This window comes from Camellia sinensis, chromosome 7 (assembly GCF_055761805.1).
Source record: "Camellia sinensis isolate YWXY chromosome 7, ASM5576180v1, whole genome shotgun sequence".
Taxonomy (NCBI): domain Eukaryota; kingdom Viridiplantae; phylum Streptophyta; class Magnoliopsida; order Ericales; family Theaceae; genus Camellia; species Camellia sinensis.
In genome coordinates this window covers 160,390,058-160,409,555 of record NC_138967.1, presented here as the reverse complement: position 1 = coordinate 160,409,555, position 19,498 = coordinate 160,390,058, and the positions used below count along the sequence as shown (strand labels likewise).

Below are 19,498 nucleotides of genomic sequence, written 5' to 3'. Positions count from 1 at the left end.
AAGGTTTGGAATATGGGATGGGTCGGTGGTTCAAATCTTGGGAACAACAGAGGGTAAATTTTTTTTTTTTTTTCGGAAATATGCTTTTGGCAACTAAAAACAGTGGTCGCCAAAAGATTGACTATTGGCGATGAAAAGCTTAGTCGGCAAATGTATAAATTAAAAAAAAAATAATTCACTATTGGCGACTAAAAGATTAGTCGCTAAATGTATAATTTTCAAAAATGTAATTGACTATTGGCGACAAATTCTTTGGTCGCTGAAGACTAAAACTTTGCCGACTAAAATTTTTTTAGTCGCCAATACCTCCGCCGACCATCTATTCGCGACAAAACTGGCGACTAAAATATTTAGTCGGGGAAGTGAAAAGTCGACTTTTGGCAACTAAAAAAGGACCAAAGGTGTTTTTTCTTGTAGTGAGTGCCATTCGTGATGATAATTCGTTATAGAACAATTTGATCCGCTCTTGCGGAGACTCGTACCGCCAACCTCCCACACCATAAACCTTATACACCACACTCTTCCCAGTATACCTCTATAGCACCACATGATTATCTATGCAACATATATTATTTATATAGCACATACATCCATATTAATATAAAAGTATATGTATAAACATAATTATTTTATTGAACATAATTTATGTAAAATAAACTATTTACTAGCAAAATAAAAAAGACCACTTTTGGCGACTAAATATATTTTTTAGTCTCCAATTCTGCACTTTTGGCTGCTAATTGTTTTTTAGTTGCTAAAAAACTTAACTTTTGCCGATCAAAATCAAATTTGGTAGCCGAAGATGCACTTTCGGCTACCAAAATTTTGGTCGCCAAAAAATTTAATTCCCGCCTTAGGATTTTAGTTCTCCCACGCTAAAAATGACCACTTTTGGTGACTAAATTATTTTTTAGTCGCCAATTATAGACTTTTGCCTACTAAAATTTTTTTAGTCACCAAAAAGATTTACTATTGGCTACTAAAATTTTTTTAGTCGGTAAAACCCATATAATCAGCGACCAAACTTATTTTTAGTCGCCAGTTGTAGACTTTTGGCTACTAAATTTTTTTAGTCGCCAAAAAGCTTTACTTTGGGCTACTAAAATTTTTTTAGTCACTAAAACCCATATAATTAGCGACCAAACTTAGTTTTAGTCGCCAATTGTAGACTTTTGGCTACTAAAATTGTTTAGTCACCAAAAAGCTTTACTTTTGGCCACTAATGTTGTTTTGGTCGCTGAAATTTCACTGCTGGAAATCAGACTTTAGTGGCATTTAAAAAATGCCGCTAATTCCTTTTGCGACGATTAGTACCAAACGTCGAGGATGCAGCCATCGCTGTAGCTTTACGACATTTTAAAAACGTCATGATATTAGTATAGGCGGCATTTCTAAATAATGTCCCTACCATGGCATCACTATGCTTTTAGCGACGTTTTCAAAACGCTGTCATATCTTTTTTAAAACACTAACCGTTAGCTTTTTAGAGTTTAGGTGGCGTTTTAAAAATGACATCTTTTTTTTTATTATTATAAATTGTGCTAATTTTACGTGATCGAACCAAAAAAATACCTGTAATAAAACTAATAGCCTTAATATGAAATAATAACTCCCATTCAAATAGTAAATGCAGCATTCATTCACTTTCACATTCAATTTAATATCCAATCATCATTACCCACAAAATAACATATCCGAAAATTAAATTCACCATTCTCAACCAAAAAATCAGCCTTGTTCTTATCAACACTAGCAGTCCTGTGGCAGCAAAAATCAACCCCAGCCAAAAGTCACACACAGCCTTGCTCACAACTCAGAAGCAATAGTAGCATAAAAATGTAACTTAGAAGCATAAAAATGTAACTCAGAAGCACAGATGGTAGCTGCAAACACACAAAGCATTTAGGCATGTATATTCCATAAGCAGTGTTCTAAAAATAGTAATTCATTTTCAATATAACACCACAAAATAAAGCCTCCCAAAAGAACTTGTTCAGGTCTTAAATGAGCAAGAGGAGACATCTAGTAGAATGTAATAAACTATGAGGCACCAGCAATAACTGCGAGGCATCAACAATAATCCAAAACTCGAATATCATGCACCAACAAGCCCTACAAGCAAGGAAAAAAGAGGAAAAATCAAAATCTATAAAATAAAGCCAACAAGCAAAGTAGTGATGCCCTAAAGGTAATATTACATCAGAGAGCTTGAATTCAAATACACAAATGACTAGAGTAATACTATGATGTTTATTGTGAAGCTTTTGTTCGAATCTAAAAATGGGCTACTGATGCTGGAAACTGTTAGACCTGCAAGACAACCTCTTGTAGATGACTGGAACTGCTTGAAAACACTTGTGAGTTTTACTCATCTATTTCATTGTGAATTTTCAACTAAACAAGCAAAACTTGCATATTTTCTCATATTGGAGCTAGCATAATCAAACAGCAAAACACCATCCAGAAAGGAGAATGATGCATGGGGGTTTGCTGACTGGCACCATTAGATGGGACAATTGTCAGTTAACATTTCTACAAATTCGTGAACCGTTAAATTAATAGAAATAGAGCAGGGTTCACACTCTCATTCTTGAACTCTGAAAATTAGCTGCTAAGGAGGGACCTTTTATATACTATACTTTCAGTTTGACAAATCTTGCAAAATTATAGTTAGTGTGTGAAGTCTAAGTAGAGTAATATTCAATTTCAGGAACCACCTTCTAAAATAGCTTTTGAGGGCTTTTTTATACACTAATATCAAGTTTAAATACTTGTGTCTTGGGCATAATGTAGCTTGTCCATGTCAAGTGAGCACAAAATGTTACTTTTGAAATTTAAATCAGAGACCCGTGTCAAAATCTCCATGTCATAACTAGAATTAAACTAGCATACATAAATACCTTTGTTTATTGTAAAACAAACATTGGATCAACAGTCAAGTGCCCGCCCATTTTCCAGACATGCCAATGTAAGTTCATGAATTCTGAGATTTTTCTTCTGTCAGAACAGTTTCTGCACTTTTCTTACTTTAGAGAAGGTTATGTGAGGATGGATCTACTTTAGACACATTATAGATTGTTTCTACAAATTCAATAACTACAATGTTCAAACGAAATCATGTAAGAGAAAACCATAAACTAATTAGGTGATTTGCCTATGTTATTAATGTGTATTAACGGTGCCATCAAAATTGCATTTCAATGTTTTCCTTTAAGGTCTTTCAGCCTTCAAGGTCCTTGATCTTTCAAGGAATTTCCATACAGTTAGAACATAGAACTTTTCTTGATTGTTCATACTCCAAAGAGAGAATTTGGACTCTTTTCACACCTAAACTAAATGCCAAGAACAAAGGACTATACTCAATCATGGCAAGAGAATATTATACACCAACAAAAGCAGCCTTTGTAGTCTGTTTTCTAACCCACTATGCAACCCTATTCTAGTCCCAATAATCAAATACACAGACAAAACAAAATTTATATTACAAATAAAATGGATAAACAATCTCACACAACTAACATGTGAAACCCCCACAACCCTCTACACTGAATGGGAACAAGCATCTAGCAATATTTTATTATTTCCAAGTTTGTTCAGAGAGACAATGAACAATAATATCCAACAGCTAAATAATATAGACAGATTGAAGCAAGTTTCAAACAAAATCCTAAAACAGACAGATATTCAATTCATTACTAATGTTCTTTGAACAGTCTGTGTGCATAAAAAATGAATTGTGAAGGCTATTTGCTTAGCTGATAGTACTTTTACCTTGTTAGTTCTTCTTCTTCTTCTTCTTCTCTTTCTTTGAAAGGTGAACCTATATTTAATCAGAACAAGTATTTTAATTAAAAAGATATTGCATTGTCAAAAAAGCTTTGATTAAATGATTGCTTACCTCTTGGGATGAAAATGCATGACATTGTAGTTGATGTGAAATTGGCCGAACAGTGGGATGACTACTGAGTGAATCAACAACCTATCATTCAATAAGAGGCTTAAGTTGTATAGTAGCTCTGGGCAATTTAAAGTAGTAACTAGTAAAAATAATGAAAATACCTGCTGCCTATGTAATGGGTTCGAGGGTGCTACAGCTGGTGCAACAGGCACGCCCGCAGCTTGTAATTGAGATTCCAAAATCTCAATTCGTGACTGAAAATCTGCGTGTATAGCCTAAATTTGTTTCTCCATTACGTCATTCATCTTCGACTCTAACTGCATTTGATACCGTTGAACTTGCTTTTCAACTTGTTCTTGAACTCGAATTTGGAAGATATGATTCTGCTCTTGTGACTGCCTATATCTACCACCAAAAACATCAGTGGGGGATGGTCCCAATCCAAACGTCCGAACACGACCAGGTCGCTCCGGCCCCATAACTTGTGTGAAAATCTGTTCATTTAATGCAGTAGGGTCTGAAGAAGATCCCTCCATGTGCTCCGTTAGCTCATTCATTTAAGTCTGAAATTTTGAATTCAATAATTAGCATCCAATATAAATCATATTATAAGTCCAATAAAGTAGTATCACATACCATAACTTCATTAACTGAATCACTATTGGAAGTACCATCTTTCTCGTATGTGGCCATCCACACCTGTGGCCAACTAGCAGGAACCCCATTGTTCTTTTTAGTCTCCTGTAAATAAAAGATAGATAAAACAAAACATGTAAGACAAAGATGAGAAGATGAATTTTAAAGATAAATAAATTTCAATTTTCAATCTTATACATATTAAAAACATAACAAATTTCAAAATCTATCCAAGATGTAATGTCTAATTATACCTCCACTCCAACTACCGAGAAAGGCTTTCGACTTGTTCTATGATGTAGTGTCTTCTTCTTTCGGATTTTTCTATTCTTCTTGCTTGATTTCTATTAAATATGAAATTCATTTGAGATATTATCAAAAATTATCATATATAAACCTTTTTTCACATAAATAAAATTGTATTGATGCACTCTGAGTGCCCCAATAGTAGACCAAGGCCTGCCACTGATCCTCATGTACTTTATCCGGTCGATGAGCCAACCTTTCTGCATCATTCTTGAAGGGTGTGTATCCCATGTTTTTCACTCGACTTTTCCAATCTCTCAATTTCTTCCCAAATGAAGTCATTATTGTTCTCTTCATGGAATCATCTGCATTTGTATGAGCCTGCATTACAATTATACACACTTGTAATATGCAATGTCAACTACACTTGTAATATGCATTTCATATGGAATCCAATTGTAATATGCATTTCAACTTATTTCATATTAACACTACAAGAAATTGCACTTTTGGCGACTACTTTTGGCGACAACGTCAATTTTTCGTAGCCAAAAGTATATTTTTGGCGACACAATGATCAATTTCGTTGGGAAAAGTAGACCTTTACCAACTCAATTTACTATCATCGCTAAAAAAGCATAACATTGACTAGGCGCCAAAAATAATGGTTGGTGCCAAAATTTCATAAATTTTAGCTACGAGGCTTATTTTTTAGCAATGCAATAAGCGTCGCTATTAATGTGCTTACTTTTGGCGACGACAAGTTGGCATGGGCAAAGAGTTAAACATTTAGCGACGATAATACTATTCGTCGGTAAAAGTTTTGGTAGTGAAATGAGGTGATTTAGTTATTTGTATTTTTATTATAATTTTTCAAATTTTTTTAAATATTCTAATTATTGAATTGTAAAATTAAAGTGATCATCGAATTAGATCACAAAATGAACCCATCAAGCCCAAAAACACTCTTAAGTTTAGATGGCTAATTTGAGATAATCTAAACTTTTCCAAAGAATCTGGTTAAATTATCAATTTCAATATGTTTGGTTTTATTTTCAGAAACTTATTTTAGAATTTTTTTCCTAAAAAACTAAAAAAAAAAAAAATTGGTGAAAAAATAAAAAAATACTTATTATTTTTGTATAATTTTATTTTTTAGGAGGTCATAAATATTTTTTTAAATTTTGAAAATATAATTTTGATTTTTAGTGTTGAAATTAGTTTAATTTATTTATAGCATTTATTCCAATTTTAATAGTCTTTTAAAAATGCTGTAAAAGTGCAGTTAAGTTTTCAAATGACATTTTATTATTGTTATAATTGAAAAGATAAAGCTGAGAAAAACCTGTATACAGAGGCATTAGAGATAATTGGTATTTAAATTTAAATTTAATTAAAAAAAATGGAGATGCTATAATGCTTCCAACATTAATCGTCTGAGCATAGAAGGGCTACAAAATCAGAGGCAGAGCTTCCTCTCTCTCTCTCTCTCTGTAGCTCTGTAGTAGCATCAATACTTCAAGTTCAAACTACGACAGCACCAAATCGCAGACCCCACAAATCTCTGCATAAACCACCCCCCATTCTCGCTCGCTCTCCCTCACTGCACCTCTTTCTCTTTCAGCAATGCCAGCTTCCTTCTCAGGTAAACAAACCCCACTAACCTAACTTTTTCACTCTCTCTCTCTCTCTTACTCAATTTTCAAAATTCATCAATCTCTCTCTCTCTCTCTCTCTCTCTCTACTTTGCCATTTCCACAGAGACTCGCACCAAGTGGAGGAAGAAGAAGCGAAAGAGAGACCCCCAAATCAGTCGACGACCGAAGCCCCAAGACGATGACCTCGACGATGATGACGAAGAAAATGAAGACGACGACGACCTCGACCAACAACAACAATCCAAATTCAAAGAAGACCCTCAATCGGGTCCCATCGATTTGGCTCCGATTTCCCGCGAGAGTGAGGTCTTATCGGATGGCGGGGTTCGAATCTCCCACTTCCCTCCCATGATCAAGCACACAGTCAATCGCCCCCACTCCTCTGTGCTTGCGATTGTGGCCCTGGAGAAGGCGATTCAGTGTGGGGAGCGCAAGAACCTGCAGAACGGCGTCATATTGGAGAACGTATCGCATGGACAGCTCCAGGCGCTATCGGCCGTGCCGGTAGATAGTCCAGTGTTGGCCGGCGATCAGGGGTCTTTTTCCACGGCCGCGTATGTGATTACGCCGCCTCCGGTTATGGAGGGTCGAGGGGTTGTGAAGCATTTTGGGGCTAATCGAGTTCATGTTGTTCCAATGCACGCAGGTTTTTTTTTTTCTTATGCGCTAATCTACTCTGTTTAGGTTGATATTTGAACTATTATGTCTCATACTGTTCTCTGTTTATGTACACATGCTTATATGTATTCGTAAAAATTTGCTCAAATTATTATTTTTATATGTTTGTCTCTTTCATTGTGCCATATTATTACTTTGTGAGTTTTAGGTTTTTGGGTTGTTGATTTGGAGTTTCCCCTTGGCACATTGCTCTCACTCTCCATGTGTGTTAATATTACAGTCTGTTTGTATCAAGTGATAAGAAATGGAGAGAAAGAGAAATCTTTTACCATTTTTGGTTTATAAATTAGGTGAGAAATGGAGAGAAAGAGAACTTTTTTATTTTATAGGTTTCATTTGTCATCAAAAGTAGTGAGATTTGGTAGGAAGCAAAATCATTGGTTGTGTATTTTCATAATATTGAAATTGCCCTGTTAAAATACGAAAGAAAAAGAAATCCCACCCATATTACTATATCACATACTTTGCTTTCACATAGAGTTCATTTCTTTTATTTTCTCACTTGGATGAGAGACCACAATCATTTCTTGCCTATTATCTTCTATATTTTGCTATGCTATTTTGTTTCAGTCTGTCTTTGTTGATCTTGTGCTAACAATATTCGCATTGCTCTATTTCTCATCATGTTATATTAATTTGCTTTTAGTTTTTCTCATTTGGTTTTGAGCTTCTTAGGAGAGCAGATTGGTTTTCGCCCAGTACTGTGCATAGATTAGAGAGACAAGTGGTGCCACATTTTTTCTCCGGGAAGTCAACTGAACATAGGCCAGAAAAATACATGGAATGTCGTAACTGGATTGTTGCCAAGTACATGGAGAATCCAGAGATGAGACTGTCAGTTGATGCTTTCTGAGAATTGGTAGCTGGCATTGATATTGATGATTTAACACGAATTGTTTGGTTTCTTGATCATTGGGGAATCATTAATTACTGTGCTTTTGCTCCCAATCGTGAGCATCAGAGTGATGGTTCATATTTGAAAGAAGATTCAAATGGTGAGGTTCATGTGCCATCAGCTGCTTTGAAGTCCATTGATAGCTTAATTCGGTTTGACAAGCCCAAATGTTGGCACAAGGCAGCATTTGTTTATCCGTCATTGTCATGTCATGATGGTGAGGAGTCTGATTTAGACAGCAAGATCCGAGAGCAATTATTTGAGAATCAATGCAATTGTTGTTCCTGTCCCCTGTCCATTGTCTATTATCACTCACAGAAGGAGGTGAGTAGCATACCTTTTTCTAGCTACTTGTTATTATGTTAATTTGAAGAGCAAACAGGTACTCGAAATCTTTGTATTTGGTCTCTAAGATTAATGTGAACCTTTAAAGATAGTTATGCTTAATAATAATAACCCTTATATTGAATAAATATATCTTCTAATTGTGGCTGGTTATATTATGGGGAGTGATGAACCGAACTTAGTGGATTATCTTTGAGGCAATTTAGTTATCTTGTGAGAATTAAATGCCTCCCTCATATTTTAGGCAGCGTTTGAGGATACAAATCCATGATTTGAATTAGTTCCGTTAAAGATATCGAGGAGCCAACAGTACTAATGGTATGAAATTAGTTTTACAACTTGTGAAATGTCTGTTGCAATTTTTCTATGTTAGGCATGGTGATGGAAGTCATTTTTCTGCAAGGATCCCACGCTCAATGATGGATTTGTGCATAAAATTATATGGCAAAACATGGTAGGGTAATACCAGTTCTGTGAGTGTACAAATGCTTTCAAAAATGTCATTAACCAGTCTAATCCTACCTATGATTACAATGGATTATTGTTTCTATATTTGTTGCAAATAAATGATTACTCATTCATGAGAATATGGAAAATAATGAGCAACTTCTTACTTTCACCTGGTTTCTTTAGGATGCTATTTTTTTTTTTGGGGGGGGGGGGGGGTGTATTTAGATTTGAGAACTCTGGATTTAGTAGAGGCCATAATCTTAAATGAATGAATACTTACAATTTCAAAAATGATGCAAAATTAAGCATATGTCTTACTTTTTTTAGAAGTTACTCCAAAGGTGGTTCTTAGCTTATTGGTTAAGTGGGGGGTCATTTTTATGTGCTTAATTAATTATAATAACTGGTTCAAATTTGCCATCAGAAAAGGTGCAACGCATGCATGTCCATATTGTAGCATTTTGTAAGCAGCCTTGGCCAAACACATCCACAGCTTCTTTTAGTAATTATTTCAAAAGTACCTTTAAATAAGTTCAACAGTCCCAAGTGTGCACTAAGTCAAGTATTGAGAAGAGAGAGGCCTCAAATTGTGGTTGCATTTCATGATTTGTACTCTGTAAATAGATTTTTGTTAGTATAAGTTGCCGCCTTCAGAGTTTGCAATGTGCGAGTGATTCAACGAAATCTTGTCTACATTGTGGGGTTACCTCTTAATCTGGCAGATGAAGACGTGTGTACTTTTCTGCTCTCTCTCTCTCTCCCCCCTTACCACCCCTCACAACAGGGGTATAGGTCTGTTCATTAACAGTTTTATCATTTTATTAGCAACTTCTCCAGCGGAGATAGTATTTTGGTCAGTATGAAAAGGTGCTGAAGGTGTCTATATCTCAGACAGTAGCTGGTGCTATTCAACATTTTGCAAACAATACTTGTAGTGTGTAAGTCTAAGTGTTTTCATTATTGCTAGTTTTTGTTTATGTATTTATTTTTATCTTCCTTGAGAAGTGAAATTGAGTTATAAATACTTCAAAATGTTTCTGTCAAACATTGCTTGTTCATTTCAATCTCTTGCTTATTCTATTAGTTCATATGTACAAGGAAACTGCCTAATCTGATGATGCATTTTATTTCTGCTTTTAATCCAGTTGTATGTTGATACTGGCTTGTTTACATATTTTTGTTCCATTACTTCACTACAACTGTTCTGTTCTTAAACGTGATTTCTATCCCAGATATATTACTTACCCAAAGGAGGAGGAAGTGGTTCGATGTATTCAATCAGTGCATGGGTTTACCTTGGATGGTAGATCATTGAGGTGGGAAATGGCTACATTCAAGATTTATGTTCTATTCTGTATTCTCTTATGTAGGTGTCGAGATTTCATTTTGCAGGGCATGCTTTGGAACCACAAAGTATTGTCATGCCTGGCTGAGAAATGTGCTATGATTTTTGAATTATTGATTGGAAATTGGACTATTGGTTATAGGTGTGGATTGAAATTTTTTTGGTGCAGTCTTGCAGCAATCCTGATCGTCTGTATTTGCACGAGATTGGCACACAAGAAGATAGTTTCACTAAAGATGGAATAATATCAGAATACACAAGGTATTTTCATATTTTGATTACCCTCTGCTTTTCCTCTCATTTAATTAAAATATGGCCCTAAGTCCATACTATAAGATTCTAAATGAACGTTGTGAATAACACTTGAGTTTGTAGTGGTAGACTTGGGATTATTTTTCTGCGAGCTAACTAAGAACGTCCCTGATGTGGATTTTATCTTTTTAAGCACCTTAATTGGTCACTGATACAACTATAATTAGCATCATTGGTGGCGGTGAAGCAAATCAGAATTATTGGAAGTGTAGATTTAGAAATTTGAACATATCCTTGTAAGTATAGATTTACAAATTTGAACATACTAAATTCTAAATATAGAATTATTGTTTAACTACAATAATAGTGATTGCGTTGAAATTCAATTTTTGTTACCAAAAGAAAGAAAATATGGTTTCATCTTTACTGCTTTCACTCGGTAACACAATACAATAGTGATTGCCTTGTTGCTTAGATGTTCTTCATCTTTAATTCTGCCAGCCTGTTGCTGCTACTGGTCTGCTGGTCTGCTGCTACTGCTGCCGGTGTGCTGCTGCAGAATTTTGCTGGGCTGCTGCTGCTGCAATGTTGCTGTGAAGCGGGCTGCTACTAGATGCTAGTCTGCTGCAAATTTAGGTTGTTGTTAGTTTCATGACTTCATTTTGTTATCTGCTGTTTTTACTATGGGTTCACAATTTGGATGTATTTGAGTATTTTAGTGAGTTTATCCTTTTAGGTTTTATACAACGCTTCCAAAAGCATATTTTTCAGCAGTGTTTTTTTGCCTACACATCAACTTTAGGTGATTTAATATCAATGTTATTAGTTTGTAATAGTAGTGCTTGAGGGATGCCTCTTGTAAATATGTAAATCTTATAAAAAAATATATATGATTTTCAATTTTTTTTTGCCGCTACAAATTTGTCGTTGCCAAAAAGTAAAGCTTTCTCGACAAACAACTTATCGGTAAATGTGTAGCAAAAAGTTTATTTTTGCCCACTCATATTGTGTTGCTAAAATTGTATTTTTTGCCGATGCTAATTTGTCGTTGCCAAAACTAAAGCTTTATCGACAACCAAATCGTTGGCAAATGGAAACATTTACCGACGTAAATGTGTCGCTAAAAGTTACTTTTGCCCACTCATATTGTGTTGGTAGAAGTGTATTTTTTGCCAATGCCAATTTGTCGTTGCCAAAAGTAAAGCTTTAGCAGCAAACAAATCGTTGGCAAATGACAACATTTACCGACGTAAATGTGTTGCCAAAAGTTTACTTTTGCTGACGCATATGTTGTTGGTAAAAGTATATTTTTTGCCCATGCAAATTTGTGTCGCGAAAAGTGCCATACAATCATCATATTTGAATGACTTTTACCAACGTAAGGTAAATTGCCGACGATGGATGAAGGCTTTTATCGACGACTATGTTCTTCACTAAAGGCATTACTTTTACCAACGCAATGATAATTTCGTCGGCAAAGACTTTTGCCAACTCACTTTTGCCTACGGGTTGCCAACGTAGCTTTTTGTGTCGGCAAAACTCTTTGCCAACGAATTTTCCCTTTTAGCAACATATTTTGTTGCGTTGCGAAAAATGCAATTTCTTGTAGTGTAAATATTTGCATTACCTTTATCTCCCTCCATATGTTATCTTTATTTTGTTGTAGGACATAATGCCAAGTCGTAAAAGTGAGTGGTGCAAGACTTCCATCTCGTGCCAAAATGCCCAAATGTGAAGCAAGGGGTGTGTATCCTTCAACTATTTGATTCAACTCATTTGAAACAAGTTTTAAAACGCCATCGTCTGAAGTACCCCATTGACCATGCACATATGTGGGACCCCTTGTCTGCTTTTGTGTGGCTTGACTTGAGCTAGGACCTATAAAAAAACAAAAATGGGGCAAAAGAATTGATTAAATATAAAAATATATATATACTACTGCAATAGCAAGAAAATGTTAATGCGCATGTGCATGTGTTACATATAATTGTTGCATGATACAATTCAGAGGATATTTTAAAGAAAACTAGGTACTAAAAGGGAATACAATCTACAACTGATCATGAAAAGTATGTTATGCCAGTCTCCAACCCCTAGATTATACCATGATAAAACGTTCCATAAAAAGTCAATAGTAAATCTCATTTATAGGAGACAAACACAATAAAAAATAGCTATGTGAGTTGATAAGAAAATCCATACTAAACACATGATCCAATCAAAATTGCGCAAGCATAAACCAACAAGTATAATTAAATTGCAGTAATGTCATCGGTAACGGTACCAACTTCCCCTGATACAATACCAGTAGCAATCACTACAGGAAAATGAGGATTTAACGGCATTTAATTAATGACGTTTTATTAAACGTCACTTTTTTTGATAATTGTTTTTTAAACGTCGCCTTTGTTGTTAGGCAAAACGGTACCGTTTTGTAAATAGAAAACGTTTAAAAAAGGCCTCCAAACCCTGTCTCTCTTTACACTCTCTTCCCTGTCTCTCTTCACACCCTCTTCTATCTCTCTAAACTTTTATTTTGAAAACCCTATTTTGAGCACCGTCGTCTCCTTCTCACTCACTCCTTGTTCTCTCTCACTCAAATCTCTCTCAATTCTTCTTCAGCTCAGTGATTCTTCTTCGATTCTTCTTCAGTTCGGTGATTCATCTCGGGATTGCGATTTCGAAGTTCAATTTTGAGCATAGATCCATGATTCATCTTCTTGGATTTGGGACTCTTCGTCTTCTTCGATCAGAGGTTAGTTGCTCTCTCTTTCTCTCACTCGAATCTCTCTCGATTCTTCTTCAGTTCAGTGATTCTTCTTTGATTCTTCTTCAGTTTGGTGATTCATCTCGGTTGCGATTTCGAAGTTTGATTTTGAGCATAGCTCCGTGATTTATCTCTGTGGATTTGGAACTCTTCGTCTTCTTCGATCAGAGGTTAGTTTCTCTCTCTTTCTCTCACTGAAATCTCTCTCGATTCTTCTTCAGTTCAGTGATTCTTCTTCGATTCTTCTTCAGTTCAGTGATTCTTCTTCGATTCTTATTCGTTTAATTAATGACATTTAGAAAGGTAAAGCGAAATGAAGAAAAACAATTAATTTATGTTCTATTCATATTATCATTGTCTTTTTAAAAAAAATAAAAATTAAATTTATAATCCAAACACTATCTCAAAGGGTATCCCTAGCCTTATAGTGATATTAGATATGCAATTGAATTCTAAACAGAATTGCACCTTCAATGGCTGCCCTACTCACCTTTTTGGTTATTATAGCCATTGCATTCTTTTTTCTCCACAGCTTTGCCATTCCTACAGCCATACAGCTAGAGGGTATATGTCCCTCTCTCTCTCTCTCTCTATATATATATATATGTATATATGTTGTTTTATTAATTTTTTAGCAATTTTTAATTTCATTTTTTAGTAGGGGAGAAAGTATAAGAAATTAGTTTCCAATTTTTCTTCTTCTTCTTGTTCATCGTTTTTTTTGTTGTTTTGACACTGAAACAGAGATTTAAGATCAAAAGAGAATATTGCTCCTCATGTCCTCCCAGCCAACAATGTTTTAACTCTTTGTTACATCTCAGTTATATCCACAAGGCTAGCGATGGCTACATCTCAGTTATATCCATCCTGTATATACTTGGCAATCTTGATCCTATTATTACCAAGGTAGAGTATATATTGCATTTCATCATATGTTTATAAATAACAGCTAGGGATGACAGCGGGGACTAGTTTGTAGTGCTGCACCCCTGCCTCAAATCATATTGGTAGCAGGGCAAATCAGGGAGGTGGAGGAGGAAGAGGAACAGTAGGCAGGTTAATTTTACAACTTTAAAAATGACAATACTAATAAAAATGAAAGATGATATAGTATATTATAGATAATGATTTATAAGTGATAGGGTTTATACAGATATCTACACATATATATAAGAGATAAAGAAATAAAAATGAATGTTCACGGTAAGATTTGATATTTTAGTCTTATTTTAGAATTAAATAAGACAAGCTTGATTTTAGTGCTTCTCCAATATCAATAGTTATATTTTGCTGGGACTAGTAACAATATATTCCCTAATTTAGTTGCTTTTTTTATTCTTGGATGATTGATTGAAGTAATTAATTGAAACTTTAAACTGCAGACCCTAGAATTCAGCAATTCAAACAACGTTGTGGTTAGCGGGTTAACATCACTGAATAGTCAGATGTTCCACATTGTGATCAATAGCTGCAACAACGTCAAGTTACAAGGAGTCACTACAAGAAAAGTAAGATCATTTGGGTTTGTCTGCTATGCAGAATTAGTGAACTTAATTAGGATGAATTGATAGAGACTAACTAGTTACTTCATGGATGCCTATTGTACTTTTAGTTGTGCCTGACATCAGCATAATTTCTCCCCTTGTGACAGTAGCATCATTTAATTGAGCATTTAAAATCTTGTAGTTTCAAGTCCATTGATGAATAACTTTTGTTATGGTGAAGGAAAAAATGTAGGTGAAACATTAATTTATTGATTCAACCTTCCCATGGTGTGTATCTTATGGTGTCTGTGGTACTATTTCTTTATTGATTGTCAATGCAAAGAATGAAATAATGCTGCAACAAATAATGGAAGGTGAGTGGTTTGTTGTTAGATTATGGATTGGTTGTGCTGTAACAGTATTCTCTGTATCTAATTTTTCTTCTTTACTCCAGAGATCAAGAGACTTCCTTGTGTACATGGGTCTCAATGTAGAGAATGAAATAGTGCACACACCCTTGCATTTTTTGCCGGTGTTATATTTTGGTCATAGGTGCACATATCAACCTTCTTTTTGAGCTGCAGATAATGAATGTTTGGTTTACTTGTTGTGATGTGCCATATTCTGTTTTAAAAGTGAATTTCTTCAAATTATGTATTTAGAATCATGTTAACTGTATTTAAGCAGCCAAGGAGCTTCAGTTAGACCTTAGATGTGTATAAGCTTGTTGTGATGCATAAGGAGTTTCCTTTTTTAATTAGACAATAACATGTAGATGGAGATTGTATGTGGGTTGTAGCCAATTGAAAGGCTGGGTATACCCACTGCTGGATTTGCTTAACAAGATGGTTACTTGTTTCAGACATTAATGCATTAATGCATAACATTTCTTTCTTTTTTCTTTTTCCTTCTCTTTTTGTCTCTCTTTTTTTTATTTTTTATTTTTTTAAATTGTCATAATGAAATATGTCGTCAAAGATTCTGTGGAGGTTCTTAGGTGGCAGTGTGTGAGATAACAGGTTCCTTGCCAAAATATTCACTGGTTGGGTATGAAGTAATTAGATCATGGGTTAGTAAGGATGAGGATTGAGGGAATATTTGTTGGGTTGGGTTGGGTTGGGTTGGGTTGACACTTGAATATAAATTGGCTGATTTGGGTTGAGGATGCACATATTTGTGTCAATGTCCTGCCTACAAACTGTTCTAACCTGTTTTTTGTTGGGTTGGGTTTGGGTTTGGGTTTATACTTGAATATGAATTGGTTGATTGCTTATATTTGGATTAGTGTCTTGCCCACAAATTGCTTAAACTTATTATAGGTCAAGGCTAGCTAATTTTCCTTGTTTGGCTGCACCTGATGGAATGGATACATCATATTTGGCATGATTTTTAAAAAAAAAATTAATGTGCATCCTCATAAGTGGATGCATTGAAGTAACTATATTCCTATGGTATTCAAACTAGTTGATATTCATTATTTTGGAATCTTTGCAGATTACTGACTTGCCATTTTCTCTATACTCAACATTTGTCATTGAGGACCGCCATGGTTTCAACAAAGTTTGTACTCTCTCATTACTGATTGTCATGTTCATATATTGTTATTTCCTACCTTAAAAATTTAGTTGTTACACTCTTGCTCTTGTTTTGCTGAAGTAACAACAAACAATATGGTTATTCATTAGGGACATGATTAAAGGAATCATCCTAGCAACTATAATTGGACCGCCTATTGTCGCAACAATTATTGTAATAATACAGGTACTGTTATTTGTCAGTATTGACACTTTTTACCAGTTTATTGGGGATAATGTTGTTTCGATTGGTCCACCTAATTCAGTTGCTGCATGTATCTTTTTGAAGTTATTGCCATGTTTATTTGAGCATAAACTCAATGAACTTCTAACAACTATTTTTTTCACTGTATTAAGACATTTTAGTTTTATTTTGGTGGTTGGTGATTAAAAATGTTCATTTGTTTGGGTTGCAGAAAGGAGGTCCATACTTGGCCATCTATCTTTGGGGGTATATGCTTGTACTATCTCTTGTGATGATGACTGTGTACGACGTTTTAATTGCGCCACTTTTTAACAAGCTCACTCTAGTGAGTTTCAAATATTTTTTTAGCCCATTTTAATTGAAGAAATCAATTCAAGTTCATGTTTAGTTTAATGGTAATTTATTATGGTATGTTCTGTCAAACAGCTTCCGGATGGAGAACTCTGCATGGTTGAGAAGCTATTTATTCACAACGTGGTCAGATTTTATCTTGGGTTATTTGAATAGGTTTATTGTCAATAAGTTGCATTAACTGTTTATTTGAATAGGTTTTATTAAAATAGGTTGACTGTCACAATTAGCATATTGATTTCTCTTGATTTTGAATTTCTTATTATTCCTGGAATTAGCACATAGATTCCCCCTAGAGTGTGGAACTCATCAATGAACGGAATAATGGCCTTTTTGCTTTGCTTAACTTCACCAACCACATTCAGTAACCTTTTCTTCAATATTGGGATAGTTAGGTTGTTCAGTTGGTGGCTTATGTGGGTGGTATTGTTGGTGGCTTATGTGGGTGGTACACCTTGCAAGAGATATCATTATAAATGAAACTATCATCACTAACAATTAGGGTCTATTCCTATGTAATGCAATGTTGTTGTTAGTGTGAATTATGGCTTAATTTTTAAGTTAAAAAGAATTTTTTTTCCCCATTCCTTTTATTTTCTAATGGGGCACTTGTGTCTTCTCATCACCGTTGTCATATTTTTGCAAGAGTCTTATGTTATAATGTGGAGGTTATAGTCTAAATGAGCTTTCATTCTTATGTTCTAGGTTTTATTGACTTGGAAACTTCATATCATCCTAGTATAAATATGATCTATTATCTTTACAAAAGTTGCTTTAATTGGTTTATATTTTATGTAACAAGTGCTATAAAAGAATCGGAGGAGCTTGTGACACAATCTGACTAATTCTTTACCTTTGGATACATGGATCAGAGTACTTAACTTGCCTTGATATATGGTTTTTATTGTACCCTTCATTATTGCCTACTGTTTGTTTACAGTATTACTAGTTTTCTGAAAGATCTTAGGGCCTCATCTTAAAAGTTGCATGGCATTTTCTTATAGGAGCACCTTAAAACATTTATTTATCTGCATAGATGGGTAGCATTCAAACTTGCTTGATGGATTGGGTAGTGATAGACATAACATTTTCATTTTGATAGAAATTTGGGTGATATTCAAGAATCTATATCAAAATAATCGTTAGAATGGTTTGCAATGGCGAAGCAACATTCTATGGTTCTGCATGAGTGGTTGTAGAACACTGACACTAGGATCTGGTGTGTTTGGCACGTCTTTCTTTATTTTTTGTTTGGCTTGTCTTTGGCATGTTTGTAGACACTTCAATGTAAATTCTAGGAGTGTAGTTAATACTGCTGTTGTCTTGTTATTATGATTAGTTTTATCTGTGCGGGAATTTGCTTTTACAGAGCTCATAGTTTCCTATTGTTAAAGGAGAGGGAACATTTCTAGTTAGTATATATGCTGGAAAAATAACATTTCCTTTCTAATTAATTATGCTAAGATGAAATTAGTTGTAAACATGCTGGACCTTTCCTTCTTTGACCATACTGGATTGATAAATTTGCAGGAATGGTGATTGACACTTTGTTATACCTTTTCATGCATGTGGGGGACTCCAAAACTTGTGCAGAAAATGCCTACCATACCGGTAAATCTATGGATTTGGTTTTAACTTGGATGATTTTCATGATTTTTCTCCATTCTAATAATGATAAAGGAACCATGTAACAGCTGTGGAACGTTGGCAAGAAACAGGCAGATGCGTCCTACTGGACCGAAAGCTGGTGGTTATCCATGAAAACAATATCGGGTTGCTGTGTAATACATTGGCATGAAATTTTGTTTGTTCTTCTTGAATGGCTATGAGATGTATTGGTAAGTTGTATAGGGAAGAGGATTTAATCAAATAAAACTAAGCTGTGTGTCACAATCAGAATTTACTTGGCACCATATTTTATGTATGTTCTCTTGAAACAAATACATTTGATTTTTTTTTTCTTTTTTGTATTTGTGTTTATAGTTTGAAGGCCTATTTTCTTTTTGCTATTATACTTGCCAAAGTGTTTTTGAGGGCTTATGCATCATTAAGTATGGGTAAATCAATAATTATAGTGTTCATTTTATAAAATAAAAAAAAAATGAACGGTTTATTTTTAAAATCACAGAATTAGCAAAATTTCAAAAAAGAAAAAAAGAAGAAGCTATAGCGGCGTTTTTCAAACGCCACTATAGTATAGTGTTAACAGTTGTATTTTAAAATAGAAAAAAGCTATCACTATAACATTTTCTTAGTTTAGTGACATTTGAAAGTGCCACAAAACTATTCATCTGATGACATTTTTTAGTCTTGTGGCATTTTAAACAAGTGCCATTTCTATCTGTGCCACGGTAGATACGAGTGTCATGGTAGATACTTGCAAGTGCCACTACACCATCATGGCTAAAGACTTTCAATGACATTTTTGATGTCATGATAGATATTATTTGTGGTGCTATCAAGCGCCATTAAAAAAAGAGTTAGTGACACTTATAAGTGTTATTACACCATCAAGACTAAAACCTTTCAGTGACACTTTAATGTCATGGTAGGCACTATTCGTGACGCGATCAAGTGCCATTAAAGAAGACTTGCAATCTAAAAAATGCCACGATTTGGATTTTTAATGATGCTTATTATGCCACAATTGATATTTATAACACCTTCATAAATGCCACTAAATCCAATTCATTTGTGCCATTAAATAGATATAA

At 34.7% G+C, this 19,498-nt stretch overlaps 1 protein-coding gene across 1 annotated transcript; it reads right to left on the bottom strand.

The window, feature by feature from the left end:
* Positions 1–4,173: 4,173 nt before the first annotated feature.
* On the bottom strand, positions 4,174–6,364 carry LOC145796246 (uncharacterized). Its single transcript, XM_082881300.1, has 5 exons — positions 6,314–6,364; positions 5,015–5,161; positions 4,789–4,878; positions 4,535–4,639; positions 4,174–4,392 (listed from the first exon to the last, which is right to left on the bottom strand). Exons 1-5 carry the CDS (start codon positions 6,362–6,364, stop codon positions 4,174–4,176), a joined length of 612 nt encoding a protein of 203 aa, XP_082737426.1.
* Positions 6,365–19,498: the final 13,134 nt, after the last annotated feature.